The sequence below is a fragment of the Orycteropus afer genome, unplaced genomic scaffold (genome assembly GCF_000298275.1).
Source record: "Orycteropus afer afer isolate SDZICR_OR568_19922 unplaced genomic scaffold, OryAfe1.0 scaffold00038, whole genome shotgun sequence".
In the NCBI taxonomy this organism is placed as follows: Eukaryota; Metazoa; Chordata; class Mammalia; order Tubulidentata; family Orycteropodidae; genus Orycteropus; species Orycteropus afer.
The window spans coordinates 6049170-6064824 of NW_006921625.1; the positions used below are offsets into that span (position 1 = coordinate 6049170).

The window sequence follows — 15655 nt, forward strand, 5'->3', positions numbered from 1 at the left end:
TATACAGGGAAATTCCATAACAGCACTTTGTGTTCCCTGGATATATATGTATGTATATACATACATATATATACAGGGAAATTCCATAACAGCACTTTGTGTTCCCTGAACTGCTTCATCTATAATTGAGGGACACACTCATTCAGATGCTGCAACACAGTTATTAATGTGACCAGAAAATCATTGGTGAGGCTAAAACCACAGCTTAGAAGGTCCAAGGACAATAAGATGGATGACCAAAGCAATGAGCACAATGGATCCCACGGTTTCACGCCTTCTACTGTGAATATCCTCCTGCTTAATCACATTTTACAGGGCATATCCTGAGTGACAGTAGCTGCTGGAGGCAGCTCAACCACATGACACAAGACCACCACTTTAAATTTTGTCCACAAATTAATCTCTCACTGACCTCTATTTTCCATAAACCACACTTATGGACACCAAACAGTAGATCCCTTTGAACATGAACAGGACTTTGTCAAACCTCAGAAGCATGCTGAAGGGTTTCCTCAAGAAAAGTTCCTGGCAATGATGTCCTGAAAAGTAGTTCTCAGACGTGGTGGAAATATGACTGGATATCAGTTTTTCTCTTAAACTGGCTTAAAAAGATGTCTGGACACGAAGGACACTTAATGACTCCTTTGCTTCTTATCAGCAGACATCAGCCAAGCCTTGTGACACACCAGGACCGGATGAATTAGGGTGGGTTGGAAATAAAAGGATCAAGAGAAAGGAAATTGAATGAAAGTGGTACTGTGGGAGGAGACAGGGGAGAAGAACAGTTAAGAAAAAGTGCCTTCCCTGTGTTTTTTTTCCCTACCACCTTTAAGAAAAACTATAGTAGCTTCACATTAATTTAAAATAACATTCAAAGAGCTTCCTGCCTTACATAAGCTGACCTCATTTCCATCTGCCTCCACGTCAACCCGATTCAAGCCACACTGGCCCTCCTTTCCATCCAGCAAAAATGCCACCGTCCTTCCCATGGCAAAATGCGCCACGTGCTGGCCCTTCTGCTTGGATCAGGCAGGCATGGATCATCACGTGGCCAATGTCCTTCTGAATTACCATCAGGTTTCATTTCAAATGTCACCTCCTGGGAGTTCTAGCTGAAGCCACCCCTTCCCAACACTTGCACCACACTGAGCAGTTTGAGGAATGACCTCACTCTTCATTGGTGTATGTGCTCATGCAGGCCTGCATTCGTTCATGCATGCGTCCACGCCTGCATTGCTTCACTCATGCCTGCATTCACTCATGTGTGGTTTCTTCATTCACGCCTGCATTCCTTCCCTCATTTGTTTATTCATGTATGCATCCCTTCATGCCTGCATTCACCCATGTCTGTGTGGTTTCTTCGTTCACGCCTGCATTGCTTCATGCACTCATTTGCTCAATATGCATGCATTCCTACATGCATGCAGTCATTCATTCATGTACGCATGCATTCATTCACACATGGATTCATGCACTCATTCGTTCATTCATGTGTTTATATGTTGCTTGTCACCTTCTGTCTCTACTGAGGACAGAGACTCTGTCTTCACAATGTCTTCTCAGGATCTAGAATAATGCTTGACACTTAGCAGGAACTTCATAACTATTTGCTGAAGAATGGCAACAAAGGAAAGGACTGTGCGCTTTGACAAAGTGACAGAGACAGAGCCCTTTGGGAAGAGCTTACAAGAGATGTTTCTAACTGAGCGACTCCCTGGTCCTGAAAGAGAGTCCTAGTGTGCGTGTGAGGAGCCTGAAGCCTCGGTCTGGTCCCTGCTGGAGTCACTGACTATTCCAAGCTGCCAGTTACACATAGTGCAGAGCCCGGGTCCCCACACATCAAGAGGGCAGTGTGGGGCGTCAGAGCCTGGAGCTGAAGATTAATGAGATCTGGACTTGCAGTGTGGCTGCATTCTCCTCATCCGAACGAGAACGGTGTAACTAATGTAACGACTCAAGGCTACACTACCAGTCAGTTTGGAAACTAGAAGGTTACTGGGTAAGGTGTCGGTGTCGGTGTCAGTGTCAGTGTCAAGGGCTTGGAAAGGCATTTGTGCTGAAGCCTAGCACCATGTGCTTCTATGACCTTGGAGTTCCCACTTTCCTCAGTACCCAGAAAGGGGGCTCTTCAGGGAAGTATCAAGCAATACCCCGAGTTCGCCAGAGTTCCTTTCCCTGCTTCAGCTTTGGATTCAGCTCTCAAGGCAGATGGTCCTTTACCGGCTCCTCTCTGCCAGCTCTTGCACACCAGCACAAGGCTGGCCTGGACCATCACCTCGTCGGCAACCCAGCCCGAGAAACGGACAACACATTCAACATGTCAGTACTGGACCTGGGCTCACGTACTCCACCGTTTCACTTTACAGAATGACCTTGGTCAGAAACGAACTTAGGGCCCAGCTCTGGTCGAGTGAAGTGCGTGGAGAAGGAGGTTATGTGTTTAAGATGCAAGGGCAATGGCCTTGAAGCCAGCTTGGAATGGGTATAACAAATCACAAGCCAGGTGGGAAGGTATGGGAGGAATGACTCTTGGAGCTTCTAGTGAAAAGGGAAGGGTTAAGGAAGGAAAATGAACATGGCTGGTGAAGAGAAGCCCAGGGAAGGACGAAATAGGAATGTGGTGTTGGAGAAGCACCAACACAGGCACAGCCACCCAGTGCAGGTTCAGTTCTTGCTCAAGGGGCCCGGATCAGAAGCAGTGGCCGGCAGTGCTTGGGGAAGAATATGGTCACTGGATGGACGGAAAAATAAGCTGCACAGAACACAAAGGTCAAGTCCACGTTTCCTGTGCCCACTGAGACAATCTCAGCCCGGAGTGGAAATCCTTTTGTCAAATATTTATGTAATACACAACACAGTCAGGAAAACAAGAGGTGTTTTCAATTTAAAACCCACGATGCATACAAGAGACGTTTACACAGTGAAGGTGACTGAAACACTGACTGTCGATGTTGACGGAGAGCCTCTGTGCACACTCCCCGTGTGGAGTGATGCCATAAATGCAGATCTGCGCCCAAAGTGCCCACAGCCCAGCTCAGATGGAGGCCGTTCTCCTGCCACAGGTCTGCCAGATTCTGGTTGCCCTGCATGTTCGGGGTGTGAGATACTATTTGAAAGGGAAGATGCGTGTGAAAAACAGCAGAGGGAAACACCAGTGTGAGTGGGTGGGAGACGCCCAGAGAAAGCCCCTCCCACACTGGTTCCTTTTATTTTTTGGATTGTTCTGGGAGTCCGCCTCCCGGTGCAGGTGTTCAGTTTGCAGGCCTGTCTGTTGTTTGGCTGAGAGTTAAGCCACAGGAGTGAGTTCAGCTCCAAGCCCGAAGGGTGACTTGAGGCCATAGTCTCGGGGCTTTCCCCAGACTCCTGCAGAGCAGTAAGCTGGTCTTTTATGTGACTTTGAGTTTTGTTCCACATTTCCTCACACTAGTTTCTGGAGGGAGCTGGGCTGAGCTGTGTCAGAGCAGCTCCCATCTGGTGAGGAAAGTCCTCCGCCGCCATCAAACCTTCATGCTTACAACACACACAATGTGCCCCCAACAGAGAGCTGCAGACACGGTGTCTTTAGCAGGGGCTACAGTGTCCTCCCTGCCCCTCACCCTTCTCCCAAAGGAATAAAGAAATACCATCTGGCTTATAGGGTTAACAGAACTCACCACAAAGTATGGGCAGAGCAAGTAAACCCAAAGTCACCTGAGTGACAGGGTGACTCCAGCATGTAGTCCACAAACTGTCTGACGGTCCAGAATAAAGGCCTGGGATTTGCAAGCTAAGAGGCAAAATCAAGACTACTGTGCAACTACTCTGGCATAGTGCCTACGGCATCTGACTGCTAACCAGAAAGCTAGTGGTTCCAACCCCCCAGCACTCCTCGGAAGGAAGATGGGGCAGTCTAATTCCATAGAGATTCTGCCTCAGAACCCAAGCAGGGGTCGGTGTGATTCAGAACCAACTCAACGGCAGTGAGTTTGTTGTTGTTTTTTAAAAAATATAGCTACTAGAGTAACAGTTTTCACAGTTTTTAACTGATGACATTCAAACCTTTATTTATGGACATGACCTTTGAGTTTCATGTCATTTTCCTATGTCACAAAATATTATTATTAAAATTTTTTTTGAATGATTTGAAAATGTAAAAACCCGTACAGGAGCCCTGGTGGTGCAGTGGTTAAATCACTCAGCTGCTAACTAGAAGGTCACTGGTTTGAACCCAATAGCCACTCTGTGGCAGAAAGATGAGGCAGTCTGCTTCTATAAAGATTTACAACCTTGAAAACCTTCTGGAGCACTTCTACTCTGTCCTACAGGGTCACTATGAGTTGGAATTGACTCAGTGGTGGTGGGTCTGGCTTGGGCTTTGCTTCTGTGAAGACTGACAGCCTTGGAAGCCCCATGGAGCAGTTCCACTCTGTCCTCAATGGATGCTGTGAGTCAGAAATGACTCCATGGCAGTGGGTTTGACTTGGGCTTTGCTTCTGTAAAGATTGACAGCCTTGGAGACCCTCTGGGGCAGTTCCACTCTGTCCTCTAGGGGCACTGTTGGTCAGAATTGACTCCATGGCAGTGGGTGTGACTTGGGCTTTGCTTCTGTAAAGATTGACAGCCTTGGAGACCCTCTGGGGCAGTTATACTATGTCCTCTAGGGTCGTTATGAGTCAGAATTGACTCCACGGCAGTGGGTTTGACTTGGGCTTTGCTTCTGTGAAGACTGACAGCCTTGGAAGCCCCGTGGGGCAGGTCCACTCTGTCCTCTAGGGGCGCTGTGAGTCAGGATGGATGTGACCACAATGGGCTCAGCCTGCCATGCACAATCTGGTGGCAGAGTCCGGATTTGCCCTGAGCTCCAGTTTAGTCACCTCAACAGGAAAGGAGGTGGTGGGGCCATCAAGTCAGCCTGTCTGTGGCTAGTTTTCTCGCAGACATTCTTTAAACCTCCATGAATATATGAAGCCTCACTGGAACATCCCGAATTCCCGCTGCTCACAGCAAAATCAGACATTTACTCGATCTAGAAGCTTACGGTCACATGTTAAACACCATGGAAATGGTATCCAGATAGTAGGCATGGCCTTGGCTGTGTACTAACAAGGCAGAGGCAGATGCAATATGGGAAACAGCAGTCCTCAGCTTCCATCACAATGGCCACACTAGCACTGGGAAAGCAGCTGACTTGGCACAGTGGTTAAAGCGCTCAGCTGCTCACCAAAAGGTCAGCTGTTCGAATCCACCAGCCACTCCATGAGAGAAAGATGTGATGGTCTGCTTCTGTAAAGATTACAGCCTTGGAAACCCTACAGGGCAGCTCTCCTTTGTCTTGTAGGGTGGCTATGAGTTCAAATTGACCTGCCAGCACCGGGTTTGGTTTTTGGTTTGGGCTCTAGAAAAGGCACGAGCCCCCAGCACCACCTGTAACACTCTCCTGTTCTTATCTTGTAGGCTCTCCTATCGGACTGGGCAAGACACAGCTAACTGCGACACATGCAGGAACAGTGCATGTATCATCTACAGGTACGTTCGCCCTCTCCTCTTCCCACTGTTCTGTGATGACTGATGAACAATGCCCACGCTGAATGCAAGAGCTATGTGGCTGCGCTGGGTGGTGGTTACTGCAGCAACCAAGTAAAGGGCCTCCCTTGACCACACTAAACTACCTCTAAACACCCAACCCCAGGTATGGCGTCTCATGGTGAGGCAGCCTTCAACCTCAGTTATCTAGCCATTGCATCTCAGTGGTTCCCACGCAGGGCTAAGGTTGATGGCTTGCTCCCTCAGAATGGGTAGCCATGAGCTGTGTATGGTGTGTTCCAGAAGGGCTGTGAACTACACACCCTTCAGATGGTGCAGGTCACAGGTGGGAAGCCACATTGCATGTGCCAGGAATACCACAACAGGGCTGGGCTGGACACCTAACGTGCCGTTTAGTCTCAGGGAACTGCCGGCTTCTGGCACTCACATCTCCAGGCAGTACCCCTCTTTGAGTCTCCCTGTCTGCTCAGGGTGGGCATTTTTATTTTGTGGTTTGTTTACACTACTGACAACAAGAATGCTGCAGGCAAAAATCGTGTCAGGCTTTAAGAAATGATCTAGGCTTGAAAGACACAGTCAGAACCTGCCGAAGGATGGCCATCTATTTTTTTTTTTCCAGAAATGTAATTTTCACAAATAAAATATGAGAGCAATTAGGAACAATGTGATGATATCAGGTTTTAGAGTGAAGCCTGGGGAGTACTTGCAGCTCAAAGGGACCAAGGGGAACGAGAGCTGTGTGGTTGTGCAGTGAGATACGTGGCAGCGAGCCCTCCCCAAAAATGGCCTCTAAAAAGATCTCCAAAGCAGCCATCCTCTGAGCAAGACGACAGTGAAGGGGAAAAGCACAAACGTCTCAAAATGCAGGTCGTCCTGCTTACTATGTATCCAAGTGAGACAAATTGACCAACCGCACTTACTACGTATCCAAGTGACAACAACTGCACTTACCACCATCCCATCTTTTTTATTTAAAAGTATCTAACTGATAGCAATACATACAGTGTTGCAGCGTGCAATCCATCATGCTAATCCCTAAAGACTGGATTGAGAAGACTACTGATAATAAAAGACAGTAATAATGAAAGCTAAAAAAAAATAAAATAAGATACAAACGAGGCATTTCACTTTCATGAGAACAGACTTACCAGATTCATAGAAGAGGAACCCTGGTCTAAGTCGGGGACTCCCTGGACAGCAAATGAGTGCGAGGCCACCCCAGTCTCAGACCCACCGAGTCCTCTCCTCAGGAAGGCATGGATATGGCAGGACACATCACCACTCAGGGCAGAGCACTGAGAGAGGGCTCCAGGTTCTGAGTGCAGACTTGGGTCACCTGCTGGCCTGTCTGGAGCAGGCAGAGAAGCCTGTGGCAGTGAGGAACACAGGGTGCCATGCTCGTACGTGCCTTGGCACAGAGGTTCTCAGCAGGGCATGATTTTGCCTCCCCAGGGGCACCAGGCATTGCCTGAAGACATCTTCATGAACTCTAGTGGTGTAATGGTTAAGTGCTTGGCTGCTAAGTGAAAGGTCAGTGGTTCAAACCTAGCAGTCGCTCCACAGGAGAAAAATGAGGCAGTGTCCTTCTATAAAGGTGACAGCCTTGGAAGCCCTGTTGTGGCTTCTTGGAGTTCTTCTCTGCCCTGCAGGGTTGCTGCGAGCAAGACTCAACTTGATGACAATGTTGTTTGTTTGTTTGTTTTTAATATTACAAATAACTAAAATTCAACAGGTCCTCTTCACAGTGGTGACTGGCCATGGACAACAGTCTTCTGAGGTCCATAGGAATAAGTGACAAAGACAAGGCAGAACAGAACCTCATGTCTAGAACTAGGAGGACGTCAATTCATTGAAAAGCTAATCAAAGGGCATGGTCATAAAGCCATTGGCCTCACTTCAACATTTACTTCATTGGTCCTTACACTGAAATCACATGTTTCCATGATTTAGAGTCAGGGCAGTATCTGAGCAAGGCCCAGGTGGGCACACCCCACTGGAGTTCCCCAGAGCTCCATGTTGACTTCAGAGAACCACACCAGTTTCCTGCTTGAAAGTGACCCAAGGCCTTGTGATTTCAGAATTCCTTAGGACGCATACTCGATTTGCCCACAACCTCCTCATACTCAGCATTTATTCACACCCTTCTCCTTCCGAAGCATCAACTCACATTAACACCAATTCTCTCTTGTCTCAATTATAGTTCGCTGGTTTACATCACATTCAAATAAACTGCACCATTTCAATCAGAAATACCAATGGCACAGATGAGTCCAGGAACAATTACCAGAGCATCCTCTTGGTAAGCACACAGCTTCAACAGCAGGAGCAGAGGGTGGCAGGCAAATGAGAGAGACACCCATCAACCAGGCCTTGCTGGCGGTGTTAGCTGGCTCACTGACTGACATGACCTTGCTATCATGGACTGCTGTTGAGTAGGATTCGGACCCAGAGTGACCCCACCAACCTAAGGTTTTCTAGGCTGTAATCTTAATGGGGGGAGCCCTGGTGGCACAGTGGTTAACATTTAGCTCCTAGCCACAAGGTTGACAGTTCAAACCCACCAACATCCCTTTGGGAGAAAAGACCTGGCAGTCTGCTCCCCTAACTTAACTATAATTACTCTCTGGGATGAGGTACATCCCTGAGGGTCCCGATTTGCCTTAAAAGGGGAGAGGATGCATCTAGAGGGATTCAGCAAGATTTCTCACTCCAGCCAGCCCCCTGATCCAACCCTCAAATGTCAGAGCAGGGATTGCTTTGGGGTGAAAGCACCCAGAACCCAGTAGTCCTGAAGCAGGAGAAGCCTTGGCTCTGTGACAGAGCACATAGGCAACCAAGGTGAGTTGGGGAACTGTCCAAATTCCAAAGGCTGCGTTGCCCTAAGTCCAATTCACCCCTCATCATGGAAGCCTACAAACAAGTTCTGCTTCAGTTCTTGCATAGAACTCCACAGAGAGAATGTTTTACCAGAAGGGGAATATGTACCTCAAGGTCAGAGACCCTGCAGTTGGTTTAGAGCCCGGCTAGGGCATTTGGGCGCTCAGATACCAGGTTCTCCATCCTATAATCCAATGTTTCCCAACACCAGCTGACATCACCCCCATCCTCTGGGTCCCTCCCATGGGCTCCTGGGAGCACAATGGCAATGAGTAGGTCAAAGAAAATGCCAGATGACTGTGGACTCCTGGAGAACCCAGAGAATGTGAGGCTTCACAGCTGCCACTGTCCAGAGGCTGCAGTTTGTCACACTGGTCTGCTGGCAGGCCGAGAGCCCAGCGGTCACAGAGCTTGACCCCACTTGTCTCGCGTTTGCACACTGCCATTAGAAACCCAATTACCAAGAAGCACGAGAACTGGATGGGTTTCCACTACCACATGGGCCAGAGAGATGAGAGGGTGCGGTGTTCAAGAGCCCACTGCTGCTGTGCCATCCAGGCAGCTGGGTGATAGGGCTGTACCTTGCACCATGGGTAGTGAGATACACTTCTCCATTAAAAACAAGTCTGTCAGGGAAATACACAGCACTTGGAAGAAAACATCCAAAGAAAAAAAGATGTTCAAGCAATTTCTTGGGGAAAAAAAGGCTGCCAGTACCAGGAGCAAAAGGTAAATGGTTGTTGGAGACTTCATCTCCCAGAGCCTGCTGCTCAGACAGCCAGCGTCTCAGAGGTCAGGCCTGAGCATTGGCTCCTTCTCTTTGGCTTATTGCTGTCAGTTGCTGGCATGTCACCTCCGTCTCCCAGAGACCCCATGTGTTGGAGCACTGTTCCACAGGGTTTTCAGTGGCTGACTTTTCAGAAGGAGATCACCAGGCCTTTCTTTCAAGGCACCGCTTGGTGGCTCTGAACTGCCAACTTTTTGGCTAGTAGTCTAGCACTTAACCATTTGAGCTACTCAGTGGCTCCCACTCTTTGGCCAGGTATCCATTAAATCATTCAATCCTGCAGATTTCCCTACATAATCAGCAAATCCCTTTGGACACTGAAATCCTCTGAACCTGTAATTTCCAATCATGAAAGCCATGGGTCTGAGAGCATTAGCTGAACGGAATGAGAAGTGGAAGTGTAGACAGTCACCAAGCACTTCACCGAAGAACACCCTTCCCTTCACTTGTCCGTCGATCTCAGTGGGGCTGAACATCCATTTGCTGGTACAGAAACAACTGGCAGCTGAGTAGCCCATGGAACCCTGAGTCTGAAAAGTTGAATAGTTTTGATAACTGGGAGTTTTGAGGTGGTTTACACATTTCCCTGTTTTTCTCAAGATGACATTCCTTCAATTGTGATCTGGACCAACTGTGAGATTCTAATTAAGGACCAGCTCAGCATGAAAGCTGATTAAAGGGGCATCGAGTTTCCATTTTCTTAAGTAAAATCTTCAGGCTGAGCATCCATATTCCCTGTCAAAATACGCTGTAATTATTTCAGAAAACATTTGAAGGATAAATTACTAGGATAATCTTTGCTCACAATCATTGGGTCTTTTGTACCCAGCCCATCTTGGTAACTCTTCTGTCAGACACTCGGGTGAGTCATCCTATTGTGATGCACCTTTTGTTCCGGTTCTGTTTCAGAAGGAGCTAGGAAACGTACCCTCGGCAAGTCCATCTCTTCCTTCTTTTCCCGAAGTGGTTAATTCATAAACTAAGTCTGCAAGAAAATAGCTTGCATTCAAATTTGTTCTTTCTTATGGAAATAGCATGTGCCAACCTCAATGCAAAAGCTTTTGGGGATGAAAGCAGGTTTTTAAAAATAATAATCATGCTGACTCAGATTAATTAAATAAGTATCTTTAGCAGAATGTAAAATCTTCCTGTAAAGTATTAGAATTCTGATCATCAGTTACAAGACTCGAAGGGACTGGAGTCTGGGAGGACCTGCCCATGCCTTCTTTATTTCTTTTGTCTGGCCACCTCGAGCAGGCCTTGGGTAACAATAACTATGCAGCAGGTCAATGTCTGGGTTTGGAATGAACGAACATGGACACCGCATATCTTCCCATCAGTGTGCTCTCAATGCCACTGTGGGAGGGAGTCTGCAGTCCGTCTTGGTCACTCGTCCTCCTCTAGAGATCCCTTCCGTCACCTCGTCCTCCTCTGGTGCGCCCCTCTCTCAGTCATTCATCCTCATCTGGTGCTCCCCCGTCTCAGTCATTGATCGTCCTCTGCTGTCCCCTTTCGGTCAGATCGTCCTGCCCTGGTGCTCCCGTCTCAGTCATTGATCGTCCTCTGCTGTCCCCTTTCGGTCAGATCATCCTGCCCTGGTGCTCCCGTCTCAGTCATTGATCGTCCTCTGCTGTCCCCTTTCAGTCAGATTGTCCTGCCCTGGTGCTCCCGTCTCAGTCATTCATCCCCATCTGGTGCTCCCCTCCTTCTCTGTCACCTCGTCCTCCTCTGGTGCTCAAGCACAGGTGGGATTTCACACCACTGTTCTCACAAAACGTAGAGTTCTCTCCATCGGGTGCTGTTATGTCCATCAGGGCACTCCTAGGAGACAGGTTCTACACCAGGCACAGGGGAGACTGGGAAGGGTTTGCAGTCCGATGGAAGACAGCCAGACACTGCCCCAATCATCAGACCCTGTGCCAAGCGTAACAAGAGAGCTGTGACCAGAAGGGAGTATTCCATGCAGCAAGTGGGTGCCACAGACACAGTACCATCAAAGGGAGGGGTGGCGGGAGGGAGGATGGTAAGTGGATAGGTGGGTGGATGGATGAGAAGAAGGAATAAAGGAAAGACAGTAGGTGGATGGCTGGAAGGAGGTTAGTTAGTTGGGATGCTCTACCTCCTGGGAGGAGAGCAGGCTGAGAGGACACAGGATGGTCTTGAAGGGACACCACATTGGGAGGGGCTTAGATTTGTTCTCTGGAGCCCAGACTTAAAGGAACTACAGTGAGCAACAGCAAGAACATCTCTAAGGACAGAAGCAGATTCCTCGCAGGAGGGGGGCCTCATCCGTACAGCAGCTGGGGGACTTCCTAGCACATCACAGTCCCTGCCACTCATCAAGCAGGAAACAAAGAGCGTGCAAGCTCCTTCCCCAGACGACAGCACAGCTTCAAGGAAAGATGAGGAGGATATCCTACTATGAACCGAGTGAGGAATTCACAGCATTAAAGAGCTGGATGTGCCTGTATCCTGGTGGCAACGTACGACATCACCCAAAACAGCACAAAACCATCAGGTTGTGGAGACCTCCAGATACAAAGAGCAAAGAAAATCAAAACTGTTGCAGACACTGTGCTGCAGAAAGGGAGTGGGTGACACTGGGCCATGACCGAGACAGCCACCAGAAGGGAGGCTCGGAACTAATGAAGTCTCCTTGTTAAGAGAGGTCACTGCATTTGCATGCAGAAGGGGTGCCACTTCTGTCCTGTGCAGAGCCCACTTGGCATGAACTCTCCACAGCCTCTGTCACTCAGTGATTATCTCGTAGTGGGAGTGCTCTTTCGGGTCCTGCTTCAGTTACCACCACTTATGCATATCAAGCTCTTCAGCACATGCACTGACGGCAAGGAAATCAGCCTTTTGTTTAATATTTAGTGCTCCAATCCTAGTGTTCACAGTGAGTGAGGGGGAGGGAAAGAAGAGGACAGCCAGCAGTGCTGTGTAATTGCTCAGTCAATGTTATTCTGGAGAAGGGATTTTTTTTTTAAAGAAATAAAGCAGATTCTAAGCCAGAAAAGGAGCTCTGGTAGCATAGTGCCTAAGGTACTTGACTGCTAACCAGAAGGCTGGAGGTTCAAACCCACCAGCCACTCCTCAGAAGGAAGGCTGGGCAATCTACTTCCGTAGTGACACTGCCTCAGAAACTCAAGGAGGAGTCGCTATGAGTCGGGTCCGACTCAATGGCACATGACAACAACAACAACAAGGCAAAAAAAAGAGCCCTGGTGATGCAAACAGTTAGGCACTTGGCTGCGAACTGAAAGGTGGCAGTTCGAACCCACTCATTGGCTTGGTGGCAGAAAGGCTTGGTGATTTGTCCCCTAAAGACTCCAGCCAAGAAAACCCCCTGGGGCCAGTCCTACTCTGCCACAAGCAGTCACTGTGAGTTGAAATTGATTAGACAGCACTTAACAACAAGACAGAAAACAAGAACCATTTAGACAGACTTGTAAATTCTCCTTGAAATTTTCTAATGCCAGGAATCTGAGCTTTTTCTCTTCTATTTAAATTCTAAAAATATACTCTTTCTGTCTCTGAAGTTCAACTGAAAACTGATTACTCATCACGACATTTTATTTTTAAAGCAGTTAGTTAAAAGTTATCCAGCAGAGAAAGGCTAATTAAATAATAAACCTCTTCCTGTGACCTTCACCTTGGGTTGTGTCCATAGAGAAAAACCAGAGGGACTTCACTGGGGTCCAAAGAATAAGAGAGAGTTCCATTTCATGAGAAAATAAATGCAGTTCACTTTTAGATGAATCTGGACATTTTCCGAGGTAACACCATGCTCAAGTTAGTGCCTGTGACATTCAGTAGGGAATCCATAACTCAAGAATACAGCGGCAAGGACGGCTGTTCAGCTGGCTCTCATCTCCCCTGGTCAGGCATCTTGAAGGAATTTCTCGACAGAGGAGATGGCATTTCCAGAGGCACCGGGGAGAGGACGGGGCTTAGCCTGGCCACTGCAGCCGCCAGAGGACACAAACGAAGCTCCAGGTTCTGCGGTCTGGGTCACGAGAACGCATCAGCAGACGTGCTTTGGCTCTTTTAGATAATGGCAGAATAGAGGGGGAGCGCCCAGCAAGACGGCAGTGGTGGCCAAATATGGGTCACATCACGTCATTAGTAAGAAATGTGTGGACTCTGCATAGCTGATCAATAAGGCAAGGCCATCCCCAAGGCCATTCCAGTATGGACAGATTTTCACAGGAAGGGATTCCCATAATTTAAGATGGAAAAGACACCTCTTCTGGGATCCACCCACTCCAAACTCTAAAGGGCCCTAAACTTCCAGCTGTTTGTTGCTTAATTACCGAGAACTCGGCAGGGGAAGCAGGAGCAGTGCTGGGTTAGCGGTAGGATTCTCGCCCTCCATGCAGGAGATCTGGGTTCCATTCCCAGTCAAACCACCTCCAGTGCAGCCACCCCTCATCTCTCAGTGAAAGCCAGCATTTTACTATGATGCTGAACAGGTTCTCCAGAGCTTCCAGAGTGAGACAAAGTAGGAAGACAGGTCTGGTGATCTGCTCCTGGAAATCAGCCAGTGCGAACCCTGTGGACCCCAAGAGCCCAAGCCCATTGTGCATGGAGATGCTGACTCAACAGCAGTGAACAATGACAGTGGCACAGCGTGAGTCTCTGGGTGGGACAAACGGCTGCCATGCTAGGCTGCATACCTCCAGCCCACCCAGAGGCCCTCAGAGGAAAGGCTTGGTGCTCTCCTTCTGAAAAATAAGAAACTGAAAGCCCTGTAGAGCCCAGCTCTCTAACACACATGAGTTTGGCAATAAGTCAGAATCCAATCACCAGTAACCTGTTACCTTATTAAAAAAGAAAACTCAAACCCATTGCCGTCAAGTCAATTCTGACTCATTGTGACTGTATAGGACATAGTGGAACAGACCCATAGGGTTTCCAGGCCTGTATTCTGTACAGAAGCAGACTGCCACATCTTTCTCTCACAGAGCAGTTGATGGGTTTGAACCACTAACCTTCCGGTTACATTACACTATTAGAGACCAGAGTTCTAGGCTGATGGCTTAGGAGGGGTTGACTGCTTTGCACCCTTAGGGCCAGCACTGGGCCCTCAGGCAAGTTCTTTGCCCTCTGTGAGCAGAAGATTGCCCATCTTCAAAATGAGAAGGGTAGGACAGGTGAGGTCCAACTGTATATGGTCTCCTGATCTGAAGTCCCACCACTGACACCAAGAAACTCACTGCAAAAAGCTTGGAATGAAAGACAGGCGTGGGTTTTTTCCTTCCACCTGTAGTCACATCACACTTTCTCCCTCAAGGGAGAAAATGGCAGGCTCCTCATTGACTCTGGAACAGCAACATATCAGCAGATCACATCTCATGGTTACTGATCTCTTCAAATTATACCACATGATCTCCGTGGCTTGCTAATAAGGTGGCATAAAATATGCTTACTACACATCTTGCTAGTCAGCAGGTCCCTTTCTTACTCAAGAAAGTATTATGGACAGAGGCTATAAATAAGGCTTAAGTCTTTCCATTTCTACCTCTCAGTGGTACACTTTATGGGAGCCTGAAAATTGGATTCCTTATCCCCACACATCTGGCCTGCCTTCAGAATCAGGAATAGAGAAGCATGAGGATTGGAGGAAGACTCATTAACAACATGCAAAATGCACAGGATACAACCTTGCTCGCTGAAAGTGAAGAGGACTTGAAGCACTTACTGATGAAGATCAAAGACTACAGCTTTCAGTATGGCTTACACGTCAACATAAAGAAAACAAAAATCATCACAACTGGACCAATAAGCAACATTATGCTAAATGGAGAAGAGACTGAAGTTGTCAAGGATTACATTTTACTTGGATCCACAAACAACATCCATTGAAGCAGCAGTTAAGAAATCAACTGACATATTGCATTGGGCACATCTGTTGAGAAAGACCTCTTCAAAGTGTTAAAGAGCAGAGGTATCATTTTGAAGACTAAGGTACACCTGATCCAAACCATGATATTGTCAGTCGCCTCATATGCACGTGAGAAAGCTAGGCAATGAATAAGGAAGACCACAGAGGGATGCCCATTGGATCTGTGGTGCTGGTGAAGAAGACTGAATGTATCATGGACTGTGAGAACAAACAAATCTGTATCAGAGGAAGTACAGCCTGAATGCTTAGAAGCAAGAATGGCCAGACTTCATTTCTCATAATTTAGTCACACTGCAAGGAGGGATCAGTCCCTGGAGAAGGATATCATGCTTGGCAAAGCAGAGGGTCAGTGAAAAAGAAGAAAACCCTCAGTGAGATCGACTGACACAGTGGCTGCAACAATGGGCTTAAGCATGCCAAGGATTGTGAGGACGGCACAGGACCAGGCAGTGTTTCCTTCTGTTGTACATGGGGTTGCTATGAGTCAGGATGGACTCAACAGCTACTAACAACAACAACATCCCCACACATCTGGCCTTCCCTCAGACTCCAGAGCATAG

General features: G+C 47.9%; 2 protein-coding genes across 2 annotated transcripts in view; one reads left to right on the forward strand and one right to left on the reverse strand.

Moving 5' to 3' along the window:
* DOCK1 (dedicator of cytokinesis 1) overlaps positions 1-15655 on the reverse strand; it is a 542405-nt gene that overhangs the window by 352649 nt on the left and 174101 nt on the right. The gene's annotated exons all lie outside the window — the stretch shown is intronic.
* The window catches only part of INSYN2A (inhibitory synaptic factor 2A), a 42376-nt gene that overhangs the window by 19041 nt on the left and 7680 nt on the right, over positions 1-15655 (forward strand). Inside the window, exon 2 of the mRNA XM_007936801.1 lies at positions 5434-5505. Coding sequence (XP_007934992.1) covers positions 5434-5505 — 72 coding nt within the window. The remainder of the gene's footprint in view (positions 1-5433; positions 5506-15655) is intronic.